A 24146-nucleotide genomic window follows, 5' to 3' on the forward strand; every position below is an offset into this window, starting at 1 on the left:
TAAGGGTTCAATGAAATTATGACCAGTAAACAAAATAACACTGTGAATAATGAAGCTGGGTTTTGTCTGTCCATTTTTGGGAGGAAGAGAGTTAATATTTGTGTTTGGGGCATATTTTATGTTCTTCACTTGGATTCTGATGTGTGTTTTCTTCTTTTTCCTTTTCATCCCCTTCGATTCAAGTGAACTGCCTCATTCACCTCAGAACCTCCTGGCCAGCCCTAATTCTTCCCACAGCCACGCCGTGGTGCTCTCTTGGGTCCGGCCCTTTGACGGAAACAGTCCTATTCTTTATTACATCGTGGAGCTGTCTGAAAACAGTAAGTAGCAAAATGGAACTGTCACCGTGGACGATCATCAGATCTTTGTGTGTGCTCTTAATGTCCTTAACCTTTACTTCTGGGTCAGATCCAAAACAACTAATAAAAGGCTGTAATGCTTTTCAGGGTTTCAAACACAGCCTGCCCTTTAGGAAAGAGAAGAAACCATGCAGGACCTGAGAGAGGGAAGGGAAGAAGTCCTTAGTTAGAGAAGCTCTCGGAGGAGCATGGATTTGGGGCCCCATGGGAGGGCTGTGCACACAGGGCTACTCCGAGCACAGCCCCGCAGTGTCACTCCCGGGGCCAGCTGGAAATGGGTTAACAATGCCCGCCACCTGGGTGACTTGAGAGTTCGCTGCCACCGCCACTGCTCACGTCTGTGGGAGGTTTTCTCCAGTGTAGACGTGGTGCCACGTGTTCAGCACCCTCTTCCTGACTCACCTTCCAGGACCCCTCTGCCCCTTTACCACCATCCTTGGAACTCTTCTGCGTGAAACATGCTCCTTCCATGGGCTACTCACAGCCTTGGCTTTCCTCCAGCCGCCAAACCCTCCTTCCCTTCTCTTCCTGACTGGCTGGGTGACGTGTCCCCTGCTGTGTGCACCCACTCACGCCTCTCCGCTCTCCCTGGAATCTCTTCCTGAGAAATCGCATGCCTTCCTGTGATTTTTTAGCAGCATATTTTCCTTGATAACTCAAACATTTATATCCTTCACCCAGGCCTCCAGGATCATTTATGGAGCCCAGAGACTTCATGTCTGTATCAGGTTGTCTCACAGACCTCTCCAGCTTAACCTCTTTCCACTGCATTTTTTTTTTTTTACTTCCTGCAGCCACCCAAATCTCTACTCCCAGCACCCTGCATTTCTATATTCCTCTGCCGGAACCCTAGGAATAGTCCCCAGTTCCTTTCCCTGGACCTCAGCCCCCACCTCCACACCCCCTGGATCAGCAGTCCTATCAGTCTGTTAACTAGGATTCTGATCCCTTTCCTCTCTGCCTCAGACCCCTGGTACCTCTCGCCAAGACCGCTGCAGCAGCCTTCCAGCCGGCCCTGTTTCCTCTTCCAAACCATTCACCTACCAACAGCAACACTGATCTTCCTAAGAGACACCCAGACCAGGCCACTCCCCTGTACATGTCCTGCAGGGGTTCCTGCTGCATGCAATATAGAAGCCAAACGCCTCGCTCCCTGTGCAGCCTCGGATCACCCTGTGCAGCCTCCGGTTACCCTGGGCTACTGTGTTCTTTCTCCACACCCGTCAGCCACACAGGTCGCATGAAACTCAACGCGGGTTTTATGTTGACTCCCTGAATGGGCCAAATATCTCATCTCAGGGCCTGTTCCTTCCCCTGGAAACCCACAGGGTTAGATTGTTACCCTTCATAATAGATAACCCATTACCTCCACAAAGAAACTCCAGCACGCCAGCCCGATTTCACCTTTTGCTTTTGTTGTTGTTGTTGTTGTTTGTTTGTTTTGAGATGGAGTCCTGCTCTGTCACCCAGGCTGGAGTGCAGTGGCGTAATCTCAGCTCATTACAACCTCTGCCTCCTGGGTTCAAGCGGTTCTCCTGCCTCAGCCTCCCAAGTAGTTGGGACTACAGGCACCTGCCACCATGCCCAGCTAATTTTTGTTGTTTTAGTAGAGACGGAGTTTCACCATATTGGCCAGGCTGGTCTCGAACTCCTGACCTTGTGATCTGCCCACTTCAGCCTCCCAAAGTGCTGGGATTACAGGTGTGCTCGGCCTCCCAGAGTGCTGGGATTATAGGCGTGAGCCACTGCACCCGGCCTCCAATTTAATCTTTTGGTTTTTTTTTTTTTTTGAGACGGAGTCTCGCTATCACCCAGGCTGGAGTGCAGTGGCCGGATCTCAGCTCACCGCAAGCTCCGCCTCCCAGGTTCACGCCATTCTCCTGCCTCAGCCTCTGGAGTAGCTGGGACTACTGGCGCCCGCCACGTCGCCCAGCTAGTTTTTTGTATTTTTTAGTAGAGATGGGGTTTCACCGTGTTAGCCAGGATGGTCTCGATCTCCTGACCTTGTGATCCACTCGTCTCGGCCTCCCAAAGTGCTGGGATTACAGACTTGAGCCACCGCGCCCGGCCTCTCCAATTTAATCTTTTAATGCCTAAGCTGGAGGCCTCCCTCTGTTATCCCATCTGTATTAGTCCATTTTCACACTGCTGATAAAGACACATCCGAGACTGGGCAATTTACAAAGGAAAGAAGTTTAATGGAGAACTGACAGTTCCATGTGGCTGGGGAAGTCTCAGATCATGGTGGAAGGTGAAAGGCATGTCTCACATGACAGCAGACAAGAGAAGAGAGCTTGTGCAGGAAAACTCCCCCTTGTAATAACCCTCAGACTTCACAAGACTTACTATCAGGAGAAGAGCACAAGACAGACCTGCCCTCGTGATCCAATTACCTCCCACTGAGTCCCTCCCACAACTCATGGGAGTTAAAGATGAGATTTGGGTGGGGACACAGCTGACCCACATCACCCATTTATTCCAGATGAGGGTCTCTTTCCCTGGGCCTCTCCGAGGCAGAGCCAGACGCAGGTATCATGGCTGTTACCATGATCCACTTTATTCGGCCTGTGGTTGTCTCCCAATGACACTGGTGTTCTAAACTGGGTCCCTGTTTTCAGGACAGCTACGAGTGGTGCACTCTCGGGTACCCTCCCCTGAAACCCAGCTCCCTGGCACTGCTCACTTCTCTGGGCAGATTCAGCCTGCATTCTGCCGTGGCTCTTCCCAGCTAACGCCAGCCTGTACACACCTCCTGCAATTATTGACATATTTCTCCTAATTATGGCATATTTCTCCTAATTGTGAGACTTCCCCAGCCACGTGGAACTGTGGGTTCTCCATTAAACCTCTTTCCTTTGTAAATTGCCCTTTATTTCTCCTAATTACCTTTTCTACACCCTCAGCCTCCCCTGGTAGAGGTTCCCTTCTGATGATACTGCATGCTCACACCACAGCCACAGCATTTGATTCCCATTTCATAGCTACGGGAATGGATGTGCAGAGGTTGTAAGTCACTATCACCTGCCCAGGGTCACACGGCGATGGGAGGGGAAGATGGGATCCCTGCGCTGTCTGACTCCGGAGTCGGTGCTCATCAGGAGTCCACAGAGGAGTCTTGGGGAGCAGAGTGTGCCGTTGCGCTACAGTGGGGCTTCATGGAGAGGCCGCACTTGGGCGTCGGTCCATGTGGACATGGAGGAAGCCACTCCGGGAATCTGAAGAACCATTATTTGAGTTCTGCACCATGCAAACCAGTTCACCGAGGGAGGGCCCAGAGGCAGTATGTTATTCCGTGTCTTCGGCGTCTAAGGTTACACCCTCCAGTCCTGGGCACCACCTCAGAGTGAGGCCAGAGTCCGGGCCCTTCTCCCCCTCGCAGGGGCATCTCTGAGGCCGGAGTCCAGGCCCTTCTTCCCCTGCAGAGGGGCCTCTGTGAATCCCACTCTGGCCTCTTTCCTCCCAGAGACAGGGCAGGATAGAAACCAGCCTGTGTGTAGACGGCCATCTTAGCTTCCACTCACCCGAACGGGGAAGGCCAGGGTGTTACTGATTCAGAAAACCTCTGAGAGGACGGAAGAGTTTCCCGAGGATGGTGTGGCCATGCTGCCTGTATGTAAAACAGGACTTGACAGTGATCTGGGTGGAGAGAGCGGGATGGGGCAGAGCTGGTGTCGTCTGAATTCTGATTCGTATCCACCCTAAGGACAGCCCCCATCGGGCGTGAGCACGTCAGGCTTCAGGAGTGTGTCTCCTTTGTCTTGGTGCCTCTCATTCCCTGCACTTAGTAGGCACTCAGCAAACGAAGTAAAATTCATCTCTGCAGGGGAGTCCCCTTGTGAGGGACTGAAAATTATAGTCCTGGGCCATCTTCCAAAACAGAGGTGTTCTGTCTTCCCCCATTTCCATGAAGGAAGGCTTTGCTTTGAGATGCCCGGCCAGCATTCTTCTCAGCTGATAGCGGGACTGGCTCCTCCAGCCAGTCACCTTGCCTCGGTGAGAAGCGGGTTTCATGTGTAACTATCCAGCCAGCCAGGCGTTACAGCGGTGAATCCAGACTGGGCAGCTGCTCTGCACTCTGCTGGGTGCTAGGTGCTGGGTGCTGGGTGCTGGGTGCCGGGGGCAGAGCTGACGTGATCAGTCTCCACTGCGAACAGCGAGGAGACAGCCAGAGGCACCGATGCAGCCTCCAAGCCGCACGTTCCTGGCGAGGTACGTACGTAGTAATGTGACTGTATAGAAGGCAAGTCAGAGAAAGTCTTCAAAGAAGATGTGACATGAGGCCTGGGCCAGACGGGCGATGAGGGGACAGCATCAGCAAGGGCCCCTCAATGCCAGGCCTCCAGGCTCGGTGGGAAACAGCTGCCTGTGAGATGGGGCTGGGGCATTGCTGGCAGCACGTATTGGTGTTACCTGGGAAAGTTCTTCCTCCTTCTTGGTGGCTCGGATCAAATATCACTTCTGCAAGTCCCATTACGCCCAGGCAGAAATGGCTTCTGCCTCCTCGGGGCTCCCATGCTGGTCTACATGCTTCCCTTTGAGCACGTGCATCATAGTTCCTGGCTTGTGTCCATCTCCTGGCAAGACTGGGAACCCCTTCAGGGCAGGCGGGGTCCGTGTGTTGGTCCTCTGTACTGTGACACCCTGCAGAGTGCCTGGCACACACAGGATGGCTCTGTAGGTGTCCAGCTGCTTTATTTCACTCAGAAGGGGACAGAGAATATCGGTCACCCCTATTAGCCTCTGGCTCTCCTGAAGCTGGCTGACATTCCCAGCTCTTTCCTTCAGAGCCTGGAGTGTGGGTATCGTGCTGTTTAGAATCTAGAATAGGTACCATGGTTGCCTCCTGCCTGTTCTGATTTCCACTGTGTGAAGGAAGCCCGTGACCTTGGCTGAAGCAGCCTGTGCTGCTACCGGCTGGTTGGTCCGTGTCTTCCTGTCGTGGCAAATAGGAAGAGCAGCACCGTCATCGGGGCCAATAGTCTGGTTTTTATTTTTATTAGCAACAAATGCCCTTAAGAAGCAGCTGAACATGCTGGCTCATTAGAGCCAGAAAGACCAGCTTAGCAGCAAGTGCACTAAAATGGAAATTGCACTTGGCCTACACTTAGCGTGTGCAAGTGGTCAGCACTAAATAACGCCATCTACTAGGTCTTTCCCTCCGGCTACTCGGGAGACACTCCACAGCCAGCTCTTCCTGGCAGGCTGACTGGGATGCCGTTCTCCTGGAAGCCAGGGATCCTGCAGGGGCCAAACCTATGTGATTTAGTGGCCAAGGCAGGCACTTGATCGCCTCTGTCCTGACGACATTCCTGCCACGGCAGACGGGCCTCTTCCGAGCTCTTTGGAGCAGAGCCTGGGGCTTGGACTGAGCCTGCATCCATGTACGGGACTCAAGGTGCATCTCTGGATGGAAGATACACATGGCCCTCTGCAGGCATCCCAGGGTTTGCCTCTCTGAGAAGTTTGATGGTTCTCCTGTCCCAGGTGCCTGTTTAGTAAGCCTGGGGCTCAGAGAAGGGCAGTAGTGTCCTAGGGCCTGGGTCAAGGTACCCACCTGGTTGATTGAGGAGGGCAGAGGGTCAGGCCAGGTGGCGGATGAGGGAAGCCTGGGGGATCCCGGCATTGAGAGAGTGCAGGGATTCCTGATGGCTTGACAGTGGGGACCCTGTGACCAGGCTGAGAATTCTGTTGAATCATGAAAGCATTTGGCCCACTCTCTAAAATCCTTATCAATTATGATCAAGAATGATCTTTCTTTGAGATTCTGATGATCCCGTGGAGGGAGACTGTCAGGTAAGAATTGTGAAAGACGTTGCAGTGTGCCATAAAAAGGATTGCTGGGTGTCTCATCTAGCACCCTTCAGGGTTATCTGATTCGATGGGGATCCGTGCTTTCCATGTCTTTGGGCTACTTATCTTTGTAAATTGTAGAAATCTTATAGTAATGTACTTTGAGTAATGCAAATTTCTTTTCCAAAGAAATGCACATAAATGCAAATTTTATCCTGTAGTATATAACTGGCTATTGCTCTGCAGATCCTGACCAGTTTTGCGTCTATTTATAAATTCATTTTAGCACTATCACTATGTTGTGTGCTGTTTGCTTTCTCTTTTGATACAGTTGAAGCATCTTACTGGTTCCCTCATAAATTAATGACTTAACTAAAATTTTTGATACATGTTGATTCTGTCTTTGTATTAGAGCCATTATTTTGCCGTCTTAAAAATTTATTCTTTAGCATGAGTGAGTCGGCATTGCACAGTGTTAGAAATGCAGATATTCGTTTAATGCAACAGTTGCCACCAGTTTCCATGGTAACCTTGATATTTGGGAGGGGCTATCCTAGTTCTCAAACTGAGCCTACACGTGTTTTCCATGGGCTGAACAAAGGCGTCCCATGGCTGAAACAGAAGAATGGTGGCCTTTTACCAGTTATCAAGATAAATTCAGTCTTTTTCTTATGATTTTTTTTTCAACCTTAACACCTGCTGTTGTGTGTCTTGTGGTAAATGCTTGCAGGTAACAAACTTACTTATATTAGAAACTCAGAATCCTTCATTCTACTCAGTCCTACAGTTAGTTTTTTAATAGGATGAGTGTTCATAATTGTGATTTCGTATTATACCTTGTAATATTTAAATCTGATTAAAATGTAAAATACATTTGTACTTTTTATTATTCAGGCTATGCATGCTGATTAATAAAAAATTGAGAAATACCTTAAAGCACAAAGAATAAAAACAATCACTACAGTCCCATATATGTTGAAAGCCAGCCGGCACCCAAGCCCTTGGTCCCTCCCCCAGCGCTTCCTCCAGGACTTGGCTCCCTGTTTATTCCCTCTCTGTGTTCTGTGTTCAAAGCTCTCGCTCTCTCCTGGCTTCTTCTGCCTCGAACGACTGAGCTCTGCTAATTACCTGCACCTCCTCGCTTCTCACTTGTTCTATCTACTCTTCTCTCCTGAAGCCATATTGTCATTGTTCTAAAGGACAGAGCCAGTGAGCTCCACGGAGTCCACTTCCCCTCAGCTTCTCTGCAAGCGATGCTCCTGATCACTCCTCCCACGCAGACCTCTTTGTTCCCAGGACTTGGCTTACGTCTTTCTCTTCATTCTTCCTTCTTCTTCTCTCCTCTCCGTCCATTTTCTCTGACTCATTGAAGACTCTATTTCCCCTCCTGCCCCTAAAAAGTTAGCATTCCTCGCTTTGTCTCACTCATACACTGGTCTTCTTAACACACAGGCTTTTCCTAGGGATCTCATGTTTGTCCATGGTTCACCTTTGACCCACACACCGTAAGTCCCTAATGTGTGTTTCCAACCTAGACCTCTCTGCTGAGCCTTAGATTCTTGTAACCAAATGTCTTCCGGACATCTACACCTCCATGTCCCAGGGGCTTATCAGACTCCAACTCTAAAATAGGATTCATCATCTGGCCCCAAAGTTGTTCCCCTTCCAAGTTAGAGATAATGTCAAAGCTGGGCACAGTGGCTCACACCTGTGTTCTCAACACTTTGGGAGGCTGAGTCAGGAGGATCACTTGAGGCCAGGAGTTTGAGACCAGCCTGGGCAACATAGCAAGACCCCATATCTAAAAAAAAAAAAAAAAATTAAAAAGTTAGCCAGGTGTGGTGGCTGATGCCTGTAATCCCAGCTACTTGGGAGGCTAAGGTGGGAGGATCGTTTCAACCCAGGAGTTCAAGGCTGCAGTGAGCCGCAATTGCACCAAGGCACTCCAGCCTGGGAGACAGAGTGAGACTTCATCTCAAAAAAAAAAAAAAGAGAGAGAGAAAAACATAATATAATTCTTGACTCCTTCACCATTGATTCTCCCCAACAAATAAATCAATACATTTTGTGGGGTTTACCTCATGCATTTTTATCAAATCCACTGCCCTGCCCTTCTTCGTTCCTGCTACTGCTAACCCTAACTGGCTGTTGCCCATCATTGTAATCCATAGATCTGGGATCCTCAAATCTATCCTCCCTCGAGCCACCAGAGCGAGCTCAGTAATGCAGGAACCTGACCGAGTGATTTCCCCTGCCTGGAGCCTTCCAGAGGATCTGCAGAGGAGCCACCACTGGGGCTGGGCGGGAAGGCTTCCCTGCACCCGCTGGTTCTGCAGCCATGGCCCAAAGCCTCGTCCCCAGCCCATGTCCTCCCTAGGTTGCCGGCCCTATTTCTTCCGTATAGAGGTTCTTATTCCCTGAAGAGGGGATTCTAGGCTTCTTAGCATGGTAGCAGCACTGTTTACTATCTGACCACCCCGTGCCTCTCCAGCCGCTCACCACTCTGCTTTTCTTGCTTCAGCAACAAGGCATTGTTCCAGATTCCCTGGGGACACCAGATACTCAGTGCCACCACACCTTTGCTCACAGAGTCTGGGAATTCTCGCCCTGATCCTGCACCCTCTGCCTTTGCCTGGTCAGCTCCTACTCAGCATCTACTTTTAGGCGTTGCCTCTGGTCTCAAGGTGCTACCCCATCTCCTCCCCTAGAGTGTCACACCCACCCCCTACCCTGGGAGCACCATTCCCATCCCCTCGGGGGTGCTGTCCTCATGTCTTCCTCTACTTGCATTGTCCCCATCCCCTCCCCTGGGGGTGCTGACCCCAACGCCTCTCTCCTGAGTTGACTCAGCAGCGCTGAATCCACCAATTGACAAACAACCTTTAGGGCACCAGCAAAGGCAAGACGGCAACACTAATGCAAATATCTAGAAGGAAATCATTTGAATCCTCTTTCTACCTCAGCTGTGCAAAGATATCCTCCTGTGTCTTCATTCAGAAGGTTGAGGCTTCTGAGTTTCAGGTCTTCTGAGGGTGGTTTTAGTTTGTATGTCGACTGCTAGTATTCTTGAACCCATTCTGCCAAGTCGGTTGGGCTTTGTGCACTTTCTCTGCTATGATCTGTTCATTTTCTTTGACCTATTTATCTATCCAAGGCCTTAGGGATTTTTTTCTGTCATTTGTGACAAGGATTTTTTTTCAGTTTGCTTTTACCGTTAATTTTTGTACATTACTTTTTGTCATACAGAAGTGTTTGATTTTTATGCAGTTAAATCTATTGACATTTTCCTTTGTCACTTCATTACTTTTGTGTTTGGCTATTTCAACACTCTCAAGCCTAAAATGAGTATTCTTATAGGTTTTTGCCTTGTTTATAAAGGTTTAATTTTTAATATATTTAACTCTCTAATTTTAATGGAATATAGGTGTGTTAATACTCCAACATATGACTCCTCCTTTCTTTCAAATGATCCATTTTCCCAACATGATTTATTGAATAATCCATTTATTTATGGTGTTTCCTTCTTTGTATATTCAGAGGACCTGTTTATATAAAAGTCTGCTTGTGGATTATTTAGTTCCATTGACTCATTATCTCTTTTTCTGCCAGTTTTATAGTATTTTAATTGCTTCCAAAATGTGTTTTAATAACTGATAAAGCAACTCTCTTCAACTTTTCAGAATTTTGTTATTACTTGTCATCATTTTTTCTTCCAGAAAAAACTGAAATTATTTTGTTTCAAAAGTAGTCCCATTGAATTTTTAATCATGTTAAACCTATGAATTGTTTTATGAGAAGTGACTTCTAAGTAATTCTGTTTTTCCATCCAGAAAATAATATGCGTCCCTATTTATTCAGCTGTTTAGTGAGGTTTGCAAGTTTATACCCATAGGCTGTATACTTTTTTGTCAAGGTTGTCTTAAGATTTTGTCTCGTTGCTCCTGTAAATAGCAATTTTTCCCCATTTCATCTTCTAATTAGTTATTGTAGGAACATAGGAAAACTACTGATGTTTCGGTATTTTTTTTCCATTCAGCCATATTCCATATTCCTTTATTATTCTAATGATTTTTCCATTGCTCTTCTTTGCTTTCAAGGTAGACAATCATATCTTTTCCAAATAATAAAAATGTATTGTTTTCTTTTTGTTTTTCCTATCTTACTGTGTTGGTCGGAGTAATTTTAAATAATTGGCATAGTAACGTCTCTTGTGTTTTTCCTTATCTTAGTGGAATGTCTACTAGGATTTTACTGTTATGTGTGATATTGTTTTTTGTTGAGATACAATTTGTACGTAACAAAATGCAGAGACCTGAAGGGAGTTTTGACAAATATATACAGCCATATAGCCCAAACCTCAAACAAAATACAAGTCATTTACAACATGCCAGAAAGTTCTGTGTGGCCCTTTCTCGTCAGTCTAACCCGGTCTTCTGACTTCTGTCACCATAGATTAGGTTTGCTTGTTTTTGAACTTATAGGAAGTTGTTACGGGATCTTTGGGGTGTCGGTTTTCTAGCCGGAAACCTCTGTGGCTGGTGGTGCTTTTGTCCAAGTTCCATCCTGTATCCAGGAAGAATGAGGTTCACAGACAAATGGAGGGTGAGGAAGATAAAGAGGAGCTTTACTGAGTGTCAGGACAGCCCAGAGGAGCCCCGCAGTGGGTGGCTGCTCTCTGTAGGCAGGTCATCCCGTCGTCTGTGCAGTTCTCAGCAGAGAGGAGGTCTGGAGTGGGTGGCTCCTCTGCTGGCAGCTCATCCCAACGAGTGTTCAGCTTTCAGCAGAGAGAAGGCCCTAGAGAGGGTAGTAGTTTCTCTCTGCAGCTGCTTGTCCCAGCGTCTGCAGCTCTCAGCAGAGAGAAGGTCCTGGAGAGGTTGTTCCGTTGTCTGCAGCTCCCAGCAGAGGGTAGCTCCTCTTTACAGCTGGTCCTCTTGTCTGCTCAGCTCTGGCTGAGCCCAGGGTTTTTAGAGTCTTCATAGGGGAGGAAGTGCATGCCGATTGATCAATGGACAATCATGAGTGGGCCCGGAAAAGGCACCACAAATTCCCACTCCAGCCAGGGGGACTGGCATCCCTGCCCTCAGCCTCCAGGCCCTCAGTAGCCCAAAGGTGGGGCCTCACCAGAGACCCACCTTCTTCTGCCCAGGAGTCTGTCTGCCTCTTGCTGCCATTTATGGCACTCATGTTCGCCCTGACTTTGCTCCCAGATCAGAGGGGGCGCCAACAGCAGAGAGAAGCCAGGCAGTAAGAGCAAGCATTTCCAAGCTTGCAAAGGCAGGGGGGTCTTCCTGGACCCCCAAGAGTGCAAGAATGCCTGAATCTGCAGCCGCGGGTTTTGGCAGCTGCAGGTATGCCCAAGAGGGCAAGGATCCTGCCTGCTGCCAGCCCCCCAAGAGCACAAGGAAGCTTGGATCTGCAGCCATGACTTGGGCAGGGCTCCTGCGTGCTCCATGGAGTGGGAGGCCCAGGTCTGCAGCCACAGTTTGAGCAGCTGCAGAGGCACCCAAGGAGCTCCCACCCCCAACGGGCAGAGCTTCCACTTGTCCCCGGCTCCTATCAGCTCCTTGGAGCGAGCAGCCCCAGCGGTGCCTCCATGCAACAGCTGGCGTGATGGCAGCAGCAGGCTGTCCAGAGCAGCTGGCTGCTGCCATCAAAATGAACATGATATTGACTGGAATGAGCAGTTTTGTTTATCATGTAATACATTCCTTCCATTTCCACTTCTTAGGATTTTTTAAAAATTGTGTAGGGAAATGTTTTATTTCTAAGCGAATTATTCTTAAAATCACAAAATATTACATTTAGAAATAGCCCCTATATTTATGTAAGAGAATTCATTCAGTATATGAATATGCTTCAGGCTCTTGGGAATTCATGCATTCCCCGGACAGGTTTCAGAGCTGAGGCTCTGAGGGACGTGGTCCTCATCTATGACTCTAGGTTCCCAAGTCTCAAACCTGAAATAATGTACTTTTCCTTAACTCAGAAAGAAGCACTGTTTTCTATGAATTAGGGGTTAATCCCATGTTTTCTAATCTTCATGTTTTCTAACAACATGCAGGAGGGACAACACCTCCGTATCTTCTGCATCACTCACTGTCTTCCACCTGGAGTTCCACGCAGTCGGCATTTCCGCTGCCTAGGGAGTGCTGGTTTCTCTGGATGAAAGTGGGAGCTTCCTTTTCCAAGGGTGCCATCCATGTGTCCCTTTGTGCCTTCCGGGAAGCCCAAAGCTAACCTGAGTGTCTAATTGAAGTACCTCAGTCATTCCAATTGCTTAGAACATCTCTTTGCATTCTTCTCCTTTATGAATTTGATTTTGTTTTTGTTTATATTTATGTCATTGTGTCACCCAATTTTATGCAGATTTTCACTTTAGAAGATCCTTAAGCTCTCTTTAAAAACAGGAGATATAGCTCTCCAAACACACACGCACACACACACATGCATACACACACATATCATGTAACTATACTTTAAGGGCAGGCTCATGTGAGACGAGCCATCGACCTTCTTTCTCTCCTTTATTTTCTTTCTCCCCATTCCCTTGGGTACAGAGCACAGTCACTTCCGGCAAGTCTGCAAATCCTGTATCCACTCCCTCCTGACAGCGTTAGACACCAGGAGGTACCAGGAAGAGCGTGAGGTCCATTTTCGAGGCAAAGAACACTCACAAAATTAAATCACAAATCCAAGAACATATGAGGGGCTTCGGGTAGTATGTGATTGCTTGCCAGGAAAGTGGAACTGAGAATCAGGACCCTCAAGGAAGGGGGGTTCCCTGTGGGCAGGTGTGGGCATGGAGGCCCTTGGAGGTGGGCCTTGAGCAGAATGTTGGAACGGGCAGTATTCCGACACCCTGGTGCCTCGGGGGTGCTGGTGGCCAAGGACTCCGAGGCTTGGATGCAGGGCAGCAAAATGGGAGTTCAAGAAATTTCCCAGTGAGTGAATTAGTAAGAGCAGAAGGATCTTTGAGCAGGAGAAGCTGGAGGCTGAAATGGACTACTTTTTAAAAAACCATTTTCTAAATAATAATGTATTTTTAAGTATAAAGTAACACATGCTCATTGAAGCTGGAGAAATAGTGGACGCTGTACAAAGGAAGAGTTCTTATCTCCCCCCACCATGAGGGAGCACTGCTAGCAGCCTCAGGTGCATCATTCTTCGCTGGAAAGGGACACCTGCGAGGGACAGAGAGGGACCAAATGATGCCAGACCCGAGTCTTGTACAACAAAGAGCTGCACAAAGCCGGGAGCTAGGGAAGGTGGTGTGAAAGCAAGTTTTTAGCAAGATTAACCTGGCAGTGGCCTACAGGGAGCTGTGTGTGAGGCTCAGAGAGTGGAGGGGAGCAGGAGGCTGAGGGCCTGGAGCAGGAAGGTGGCCATTTCTGAATTACTGATGGGGTTTCCCTGGGAAGGAGGGGGCCCAAGATGGCCTAGAGCCCCAGGCTTGGACCTGGAAGCAGGAGGTCCGCTGAGGAAACCGGTCTGGGAAGAGCATCCGTGAGCTTGACTGGAGCATGCTGAGGCTGAGATGATGTTCTGGGGTTCAGGTTGCAGTATCCTCTGAACAGCTTGTCCCTTTTCCACCATGGAACGTTCTGGTGCCCACAGCAGCCTGCTGCTTTTCTGTGCCTCTCTGCCTCTGCTTTCTGAAGCACAGCTTGGTTTTGTCAGCTGCTGGGCCAAGACTAGCTTTTGGAGCACGTTCTCCGAGGCCCAGTGCCTCTCCCAAGCCCCTCCCCAGCGCCTTTGTGGGAGGGGTTCTTCCTCCACAAAGAGAATCTCTGAGCTACGTGGCTGGATTGGTTCTTTCTCTGCCACAGGTGCCTTTTCATGTAGGGAACCCGTCAGCCGTCTCCACGCTGCTCTCCATGAAAGCTGCTCCTGGCTGTCACCGCACAATCTGTTCAACATCTCCATCCCCTGTTACTATTACGGACTTAAAAGCTGATGGGCTTTATGCTGTTTTGCTTTGCCAACATGGCAAAGAGACTTTGTTCTTCATGCTTCAAATCATTTGAATGCTGTCTTTGAAACACACCTCACACAGGCGTTTTCTAACGGCCTCAGACTTGTTGGGGAGTATTTCCTATTTTAGCTCGTCTTTCTTTGGGCTTTTGCATATTAAGCCTCGCATGCATAGCATTTGTCCCCATTTTAATAAATGCATATCTGCGGAGACAGAACCTGTCGCAGGTGTTTATGAAGAGGGGACAATGACTGTGTTGGGGGCCCAGAGGAGGCTGAGGTCTGCTTCTGAGTTCACTTCCTGCCCTCACGCAAGATGAGGTGTGGGGGTCAGAGAGCCCAGGGTGGCTCCCACATCCTTGGTTGGTCCTCACCTTCTGGAATCCTCTGTCGGGCTGTCCCACAGGATGGCGTAACTTCCTGCGCAGGAGTGCCTGTGGTGACCACACGGTGCAGAATACAGCATGGCTCCCATAGCTTGAGCTCCAGGAGGCCGGGCCAGCTTCCATCCGGAGAGGGCCCCCTGCTCCACCCACTGCCTGCCAGCCATCTCCAGCCTGTCTCAGGGTTTGCCACCATCGGGATAGGTCTCCCACCCAAGGTCGAGTTCCCCAAGCTTCTGGATGTGTCCAGTCACCATTTCCAACCTCCTGCCCCTTCTCTGGAGGGAATGGCTTCTCCAGCACATTAGCCGACACCTCCCAGTGAGCGTATGTCTCCCCTTGGGTCCAGGCCAAAGTCTGGCCTCGGTGGGCCACCTTTGGTGTCTTGACCTGAGGCTCTGGATGAGAGCAGTCTACGGCCTCAAAGCCTGTTCTGGGATCATTCTGGCCTTAGCTGGGGGTCTCATGTATTTCTAAATATCTCAGCTCTTTAGTTCTTAACTTTTTAAGGCAAAAACTTGGTGCATTTTAATCCTGACCTTGCAGACCTTTATGGTTTCTCTAAAGACATATACAACAGAGAAGGCCTTCCCAGAGGGAAGGATATCAAAATGTATCCTGTTCACTCTTTGGTGTTTTGTTTTAAGTAGAAAGTATCCATCTACTTCCTACTGTTTCTTCCCCCTATTCTATGAAGTCTTTGTCTGGCCTAAGCCTCTTTCTTTCTCAAGCATCCTTAGTGGTTTATCCCTGTCACTCCTGTGGCCTCCATCTTCTCTTCTAGGGTTGCCACGAACAGGTCCGTTTCACAATGTTCTTTTCAAATTGTGTTTGTCTTAGTTGTGTTTCATGCCTCAATACAGTCACATTCATCCGTGGGCCCTCGCAGTCCCCTTGCAGGAGTACAGTCTGTTCCACAAATGTATTTAGCAGCTTAAGCTTGGAATTCTACAGTGCTACTAAAAATTACGTTCCTTTTGTCATTGTAAGAGTTTTTAACTAGAATCCTGCAGAAAATGCTTGTGTAACCTTTGCATAACTAGTTATTATCTATGCTTCTCTCTTAATGCCCAGATGAGCTCTGACTAGACCAAGAGAAGCTTTTTTCGTAGCCCTGGCTGTGCCCGTCTCCGAGCCCAGGCTCCAGCCTGGAGGGGTTTGTGGCTTAGAGTGGGAGTGGATTCTGAAGCCTCACCCCAAGCAGTTTAACTGCATGGAGGCTGAAATTCTTTGTTGTCTGGGCTTTCAAAAACTGTGTTATTTCTGTTCATGTGACGACAGTAATTTGAGGGCACTTTAACATAGAGGAGGAAATGTCATTCCTTCCACCAAACTAATCTCAGTAACTCACTGAGCTGAACCCCAAGATATAGGTCAGAGTCTCCAAAAACGTGAAAGTAATTACCCAAAGCGCTGAACAACAATAAGAATGCTTTAAAAAACAAGAACTGCAGTAGGGACCTGTGCTTGTTTCATTTCAGTTCCTTCCCATACTCTTTATTTTCCAAAATTTTTAAGTGAACTTGTGTTATTCTTTGTGGTATATATAATGTACATACATAAACAAATACATATACACACAAAATATACATAAAATTTGCCATTTTTATCACTTTTATGATGGAAAAAAAATGTGGTCTGGGAGATGGATATCTGGTTCTCAGGGGTGGATCCAGGTTTTGTTGTGTAATTTTGGAGCTCTTGTTAAGAAAAATAATACAACATTGAAAGAGCCTCTGCTAGGACCCAGGGAGGGCCCAATGCGATGGGAGCCAAGAGCTCCAGGTCGCTCTGTGCATGCTTCTTCTGGAGTTGGCATGAGCCTCCTTCCTGGATGGCACTGGGCACTGCTCTTTGCAACTTATGGAGCCCCAGCCCTTTGCTGCTGCTCCACCCCATGGACATTAGGCCCCCCCAACACTGAGGAGTTCAGCATGAGCCGTGTCTGGGACACCTCATCCTTCATCCTCCCGGCTCTAGCCTCAGGAGGAATCCCAGTGGCTTTAACTTCAGCTCTCTGACAGCCCTCACTCTTGTGTGCCTGGGCACACGTGTGTGGACACACACACACACGGATCTGCTCTTCTCATGCGAAACACATGACCTTCCACTGCAGGGTCCACACAGGGCCTCCGAACCCACCACTCCCCTGCCTGGCTCCAGACCAACCATTCATGATAGGTCTTTATTTTTTCTTACTAAACTTTGTATTTTGAGCAGTTTGGAGTGTACAGAATTGTTGCAAAGATGGACCCCTCACTCAGCTTCCCCCGTGACACTAGTGTGGTGCCTTTGTCACAGTCAGTGAGCCCACAGTGACACCTTATTATTCCCTGCAGTCACTGCCCCCTTCTGAGCTCCACAGTCTCTCCCTGATGATGTCTCTCCCGCTGTGCTGTAGGATCCCATCCAGGATCTGTTTTGTAGAACGTCACTCAATCAGGATTTGTCTGATGTTCTTCTCATAGCTAGACTGGGGTTGTAGGGCTTTGGGAAGAAGACCAGGGAGGTAAAGTGCCATTCTCATCACATCAGGTCAAGGGGTGGACCCTGTCAACATGACTCATCACTGCCAATACTTGATAGACCTTCCAGACGTGGGGAATTTAACCTGATCTCTGCCTAGGTCTAGACTCTCAGCAGCACCTGTCTTGAGTGTGCAGTGCCACCGTAAGGAATGCAGCCTGCTTATACTCGGTGTCTAGAGAGACAGTCTGTTGTGGTGGAGGGGAGCCTCTGATTTAGCACGAAGCCTCCTCTCTTAGCTCCATGGCGGGGGACCTCGTGGGCATTGCTCCAAGACAAGCTCATCTTCTCCTTCATCTCTGTGACCAAGCCCTTAACTTCCCAGCTTTAAATCCTAGGCAACCGTGAGACGTGGAGTTTGCACAAGGAGCATTAATGGTGAGTGGAGAGACCCTGAGCCTTCCTTCCATCTGTTTATCATGTGGAAATGAAGATCATCGTATCCCCTTCAAGGTTACTGTGAAGGTTGACCGTGGACACACACAGGCATCAACAGTAGCTCCAACAGAGTGGGTGCTTTTGTTCCACAAACGTGTTGAGCTCCTACTGTGTGTCAGGCACTCTTCTAGTTGCTGAGGACCAAACAGGGAATAAAATAGATCCCAAGGGAGCTTAGCCAGTGGATAATTCTTTAAATGGATCACCATGATTATTATAAGCTAAAATATATTTCAGGAGATTCAATATGCAAACTGTTGTAGCAAAAACAGTAGTAGAATTCGAATTAGAAAAATAATAAATTTGCACCTAAGTTTTCCACTTAACTGTTACCTGGGGGAACTATCCTTGTTTTAATGAAAGCATGTTCATTCTCATTCATATAAAAATGCAAAGTAAAGCATCAACCAAATTACATTTTTCACCCACCAGTAGACAATGACAATAGTTATAAAATGCTCCATGCTGGCAATGCCATGACAAAAATAGTCACTTTCTAAGAACTTTTTATTATTAAAAGTACTAAATACACACAAAAATATAGCTCCAACAACCAATAACATTTTAACCATATGTATTTCATCTGTTCCTCACTTTTCTTTTGCTAGAGTGTTTTAAAGGAAATTCCAGAAATTATGTCATTTCATCCCTAAGTGATCAGTAAGCAGCTCAAAAAGTTGATTACACCTAACAAAATTAATAGTAGTCCTTAATATCACCTGCTATTCACTCTATATTTAACTTTTCTAAGTGTCTGAAAAGAAAGGTCTTTTTACACTTGAATCAGTCCAAACAAGGTCCATCCATCGCACTGGTTGTTTCGTGTCTCAGTGTCTCTTCATCCACAAAACCCCCGCCTACCTCCCCACTTCCTGCCTGGGCAGAGGCCATGACAGTTGTCCTATAGAAGGCCCCAGATCCTAGATTAAGATTCTGGTGATTCTGGTGTTTAATTGGTTCCTGTACCTTTTTTTTTTTTTTTTTTTTTTTTTTGAGTCTTGCTCTGTCACCAGGCTGGAGTGCAGTGGCACGATCTCGGCTCACTGCAACCTCCACCTCCCGAGTTCAAGTGATTCTCCTGCCTCAGCCTCCCAAGTAGCTGGGACTACAGGCACACATCACCACACCCAGCTAATTTTTGTACTTTTAGTAGAGACAGGGTTTTACCATGTTGGCCAGGATAGTCTTGATCTCTTGACCTCATGATCCGCCTGCCTCAGCCTCCCAAAATGCTGGGATTACTGCACCTTCTTTACTACCTGGAGACTGGATCTGAGCTGCCTTCAGTTTCCGGGTGGTTTCTTTTCTTACGTGAGAGTGTGTGTGCGTGTGTGAATACTTCTCAGGTATCGCCGGTACTTCCTGCTGCATAACCCAAGGAGGCACATGACACCAGCTGCTCCGCTTCTGGTGATGTTGAGATGGAGCCACTCTAGGTAGCCGCCACCTGTGAAGTTCGGCAGAAGTTATTTAAACTTTCCTGAGTCTTGGTTTCCCAGAATGAAAAAGAGGTGTGAGAAGACCTCCTCCCCAGGCGGGTTTCTGTGGCTACAGTCCTGAAAGCACTTCCAGGCTGCAAACTGCCATGGAAATGTTAGGTATTAATAATATGACGATGTGTTTGGCAATTAAGGAAAATCTTCCTGCTGGGCGTGGTAGTTTACTCCTATAATCTCAACACTTTGGGAGGCCAAGGCAGACAGATTGCTTGAGTCCAGGAGCTCAAGATAAGCATGAGCAACATGGTGAAATCCCATCTCTACAAAAAATATAAAAATTAGCCAAGGCATGGTGGCGCGTACCTGTGGTCCCAGCCTGGGGGATGGGATGCGCTGTGGCGGTAAGGGTGGAATGGAACATCACTGAGGCAGGACGATCGCTTGAACCCAGGAGGGGGAGATTGCAGTGAGCCGAGATTGCGCCACTGTACTCCAGCCTGGGTGACAAAGTGGGACCCTGTCTCAAAAAAGACAAGAAAAAAAAAATCTTTCAGAAAGCATGTTCCTTCTTCAGACACCTTTAATTGAGAAAATGGGAATGATCTTTTTTATTGGAAAAAGCTTCGAGTACATTTTCAAAGACTGGAAACCACCAGGTTTTTAACCAACAGCTGAAGTGGAGTCGTGAGTCTTTCCTCACGATTCTGGGCCTTACCACTGAGAAAACCAAAGTGTAGTGATGTCCTCTGTAGAACGGAGCCTGGCCGGGGACGTGTAAAATCCCTTAGTCTTCTAGATCAGAGAGTCCCTGAAGGGGAAGAAAAAAGGTATTAAACTTTTTTGGGATGGTTTCCTTTATCAAAAGGCTCTTCTGCCCCCTCAGCCTCCAAGAGAAGCATCCCATGGCCCTCTTCTATGAGCACTGGTTGCAGGAGGACCCTTTTAAAGGGATGTTGCTTATTGATTGTCAGGAACAGACTTGCTATTTAAATTTTAACAGTTCTCAGCAAGCTTGCAATTCCAGAGCTGGTGAATGAGCAAATCCTTCCCAAACCAATTTTTTTTTTTTTTTTTTTTTTAACAAATCAGGGTGCCCAGAGATGGATCAGGTTCATTTGTATTAGTTTTCACTTTAATCTCTCTTCCTGCCAAACCTTTTATCTTCTAGTGGAAGAGGAAAAAGAATAAATAAAGAATCCTATAGTTGCAGTAGGACTGAGCAGAGCCCGGAGGTGCAGAGGAAATTAATAGGCCCTGTTGTCAAATCAAACCGGGCAGCAGACTCTGGACCCTGAGGCTGGGGCTCTGGACTTTCAGGAGCTGTTTACACTTGAGTGAAGAAACAGCCAGGATCAGGCAGGGCCAGGCTGGTGGGATGGGGCCAAGGGCAGGAAGACGGCATCTCCAGCCTTGCTCTGCCTCTCCCGCGGTCTGATTAATCGCCTCAGTCACCTGGTTACAACAGTTGTCCTCTGGACTGTCTCTGTCTGAAACGACGTTTGTTCACTGTGCCCGACCGAGCAGGTGAATGGCTCACTTCTAGACACTGTGATGTCTGAAGGAAGAAAGGGGTGGAAGAAGACCTTTACTGAGTCCAGTGTCAGTCAAGCTTCCTGTGGGAAAAGATGGCGTTCCTGAGTGAGAGCAATCAAGGATGGAAGTTGAAGAAGGGGAATGCTTGCGGAGATGCGGGTAGAGGGGAGCTGTTACCTGGGGCTGGTAGCCTCAGAGCAGGTTTCACTCGTAGGTCAAAGAGCCCAAGGCAGTTGCAGAACCCCAAAAGGGGAGACTATGTAGGGCCACCGCTTGGAAAAGAGGAGGACCCTTTGGATGAAGGACCCAGGTGGCCCCAGGCAGCCTCCCAGTGAGGAAGGAAGGGCCTTAAATTTGCTCCCCTTGTCTATGGGAAGCCTAAGGGCAGGATTCCTTAGGGCAGAGCTGGGTAGGGAGGGTGGAGCTTGGATCTAGGGAGAGGGAGGTACCCTGGGCCAAGCTTACAGCTAGATGCTTTCAATGTATGTTATTTCATACTCGGGAGCATCTTGGGGATTATATGTTATCCCCCATCTTTTCATCATTTGTATTGATTGATTGATTGAGATGGAGTTTCGCTCTCGTCGCCCAGGCTGGAGTGCAGTGGCGCGATCCCAGCTCACTGCAACTTCTGCCTCTTGGGTTTAAGCAATTCTCTGCCCCAGCCTCCCGAGTAGCTGGGATTACAGGCACCTGCCACCAGGCCCAGGTAAATTTTTGTATTTTTAGTAGAGATAGGGGTTCACCATCTTGGCCAGGCTGGTCTTGAACTCCTGACCTCGTGATCCACCCGCCTTGGCCTTCCAAAGTGCAGGGATTACAGGCATAAATACACATTAAGAAAACACCATGTTCACCGTTTCTAAGTGCACAGTTCAGTGGCATTAAACACGTTCACACTGTTTTGCCACCGTCACCACCATCCTTCTCTAGAGCTCTTTTCATGTTGCAAAACTTCTGCCCCACTAAACAATAACTCCCCATTTCTCCTTCCCCTACTCCTCCTACTTTCTGTCTCTGTGAATTTAGCTGTTCTAAATGTCTCATACAAGTGGAATCATATAGCTTTTGTCTTTTTGTGACTTATTTCACATCGTATACTGTGCTCAAGGTTCATCCATGTTCTGGCATTGGTCCTAATTTCCTTCATTTAAAAAGCTGAATAGTAGTCATTGTATGGGCAGATCGCATTCTGTTTACCCATTCATCCATCGGTGGGCAGTTGGGTTTGCTGGCAATAATGCTCAAAATCCTAAGGAAATTGAACACTCGAGCAAAGGATTCTTAGCAAAGCAATTTTACTTCTGCGCAGAGGGGTGCCTCCTTGGCCGGTCCCCATGAGAGCACACCTGAACAAAGGCATGAGAGCCTTTATTCCTGAGGCAAGTCCTGCCCCTGTACCCTTTCCCCATTGGCTGGGGCCGGGTTGTACAATCTAAACTAATCCCGGTTGGCTAAACTTTTGATTTTTTTAGATAAGGTGGGCACGTGAAAGAAAGCGGAGAGGAAAGGGGAAGGGGGGTCTGTAATGAGCTAGAAAGTGAGTCCTCTTTGCAAATAAGGAAAGGAATGTGAGCTGGTACTGATAACACCTGGTACTGTGGCATGCCCGGGCATCTAACAAAGGCAAAAAGGAAAAAAAAAAAAGGGAAAAGGCAGCGGGGTGGGAGGTACGATAAATTAAAGAATAAAAGATTGATCAAGTTCTTTGAAGAGAAACCTCATCATATCCCACAGGTTGCTTCTACCTTTTGGCTACTGTGCATAAGGCTACTGTGAACACAGGTGTGCACATATCTCTTCGAACCCCTCCTTCCAGTTCCTTTGGGTGTATACTCCGAAGCAGAATTGCTGGATTATATGGTAATTCTGTCTGAATTTTTTTGAGGAACCACCATACTGTTTTCTGTAGCAGCTACCCCATTTTACATTTGCAACAACAGTGCAATGGAGTGGAATTTCTCCACATCCTTCCCAACACCTGTTATTTTCTGTTTGTGTGTGTGTGTGTGTGTGTTTTTAGTAATAGCCACCCTAGTGGGTGTTAGATGCAATATCATTGCGGTTCTGAGTTGTCCACTGTCTTCACAGGAGTTCAAACAAAACTGAACACCCTTAAGTGGGAGAGCTCGTCGTCAGCTGTGGTCTCCACACTTCTTTATTCTACATACCGGTTCTCGTCAGAATGAGAACGGTATTTCCATGGAAGCTGGACTTGGCACGAAGGGGCCCTGCCTTCTACCAACCGAGTCCGGTTGCCCTGATACTGGGAAAGACCTTTCGTCTTCCACATTGAGAAATGGCTGTTTTCTGTAAGGGAGACTGCTTGGCAGACCAGATCACCACGAGCTGCGTGGTGCCAGTGGAAGGATTTCAGACTCCCAGAGCGAAAAGGGAAGTTGCTGTGAGTTCTTCTGTAGGTACTGGGGAATGCACACGTTTTGTTTTTAAAGGAGACACACAGAGGGGGGATCCTCATCAGCTACCCATGATCCATGTCACTGGAAATCAAAAGCCAAGAACACTGAAATGCCCAGCTGGTGGCGAAGACTGCATTCCCAGAAACCCATTTTTGGAAGCAGCTTTATTTGAAATAATTAAAAAGATTCCATCTTCACAGCCAACTGGCTTCATGCTTCAGAGCAGCTTAACTTTGTGTTAAGGAATCCAGTGAGCAGATTCTGAATTAGTGATAGACATCTCTGTGTGAGGCCACAGAAGTTGCCTTTGAGAGTCTCATTTTCATTTTGGAGCAATTTATGGCCACTGCTTGTGATCGGTAAGGAGCTGGAGTGCATTTCTGATGAGCTCGCAGGCGCGGACTCGCGAATCCCCGCGGTTCGAGCTGTAGGTTTTTGGAGTAGCGGCTGGGATTTTATGTGTGAATGTTGACATGCAGCTGGTACTGTCTGCAGGCTCCGCCTAGCCCAGCACCGTGGCAGAAAGCGTGCGCCACCTCTTTCTGACCATCTCTAACGGGGTGAAAGGGATCTTAGCACCACTTCAGGTCAGCGAGACAGCTCGATTTCCAAAAGAATTTCCCCCACCCAGGTCTTACTTCACTAATAACTTGAAAATTCAGTTCAGGCATCATCGCAATTCAGAATAGAAACCGACAGTGGATGCTGGAAGTCACTGCCAAGACCTTGTTCATTCCAGGGCATCACTCTACAAAATGGATTGGGCTCAAAAGCATGTTTAAACTCTGCAAAAAAAAAAAAGAAAAAGTACACACACACAAGGGTGTAGGATCTCCAGCAGAACCTTCAGAAGCCTTGCCGGCGAGAGCACATTTGGCTGGCAGAGTCGCTCTTGCACACCTGCTGGAAAGCTGGGTGGGAAGATATTCTAAACTCGCTGTGAATTTCATTACGTCTCTCTCCAGCCAAAGCCACTCAGGGGTGTGGTGGCGTAATGGGTCTGCCACGCAGATGGGCTGCGAAATACACAGCCCATCTGTCTTTATCGTGCTCATTTCCTCTTTTATTAAAATGTTAATGAATATAGTTTTTATTTATCGTTCAGTGACATGTGCAGCATCCTTTTCTGGGAGACAAATCTGCAATCTGCCTAACCACGTGAGCCGACAGAGAACTTTCTCCCGTTACATACCGAACACAGGAATTAGGGACGTTTTGGTTCCTTTTAAACCGCCACATGCAGGTTGCACAAAAAAATCCCTTTGCTCATTGATGGCGGCACGGGCG

At 47.9% G+C, this 24146-nt stretch overlaps 1 protein-coding gene across 2 annotated transcripts in view; it reads left to right on the forward strand.

The window, feature by feature from the left end:
- SDK1 (sidekick cell adhesion molecule 1) overlaps nt 1–24146 on the forward strand; it is a 982307-nt gene that overhangs the window by 689978 nt on the left and 268183 nt on the right. For both annotated transcript variants that reach the window (XM_030933228.1, XM_030933229.1), the window contains one exon: nt 184–320. In XM_030933228.1, coding sequence (XP_030789088.1) covers nt 184–320 — 137 coding nt within the window. The remainder of the gene's footprint in view (nt 1–183; nt 321–24146) is intronic.

The sequence above is a fragment of the Rhinopithecus roxellana genome, chromosome 6 (assembly GCF_007565055.1).
Source record: "Rhinopithecus roxellana isolate Shanxi Qingling chromosome 6, ASM756505v1, whole genome shotgun sequence".
Classification (NCBI taxonomy): domain Eukaryota; kingdom Metazoa; phylum Chordata; class Mammalia; order Primates; family Cercopithecidae; genus Rhinopithecus; species Rhinopithecus roxellana.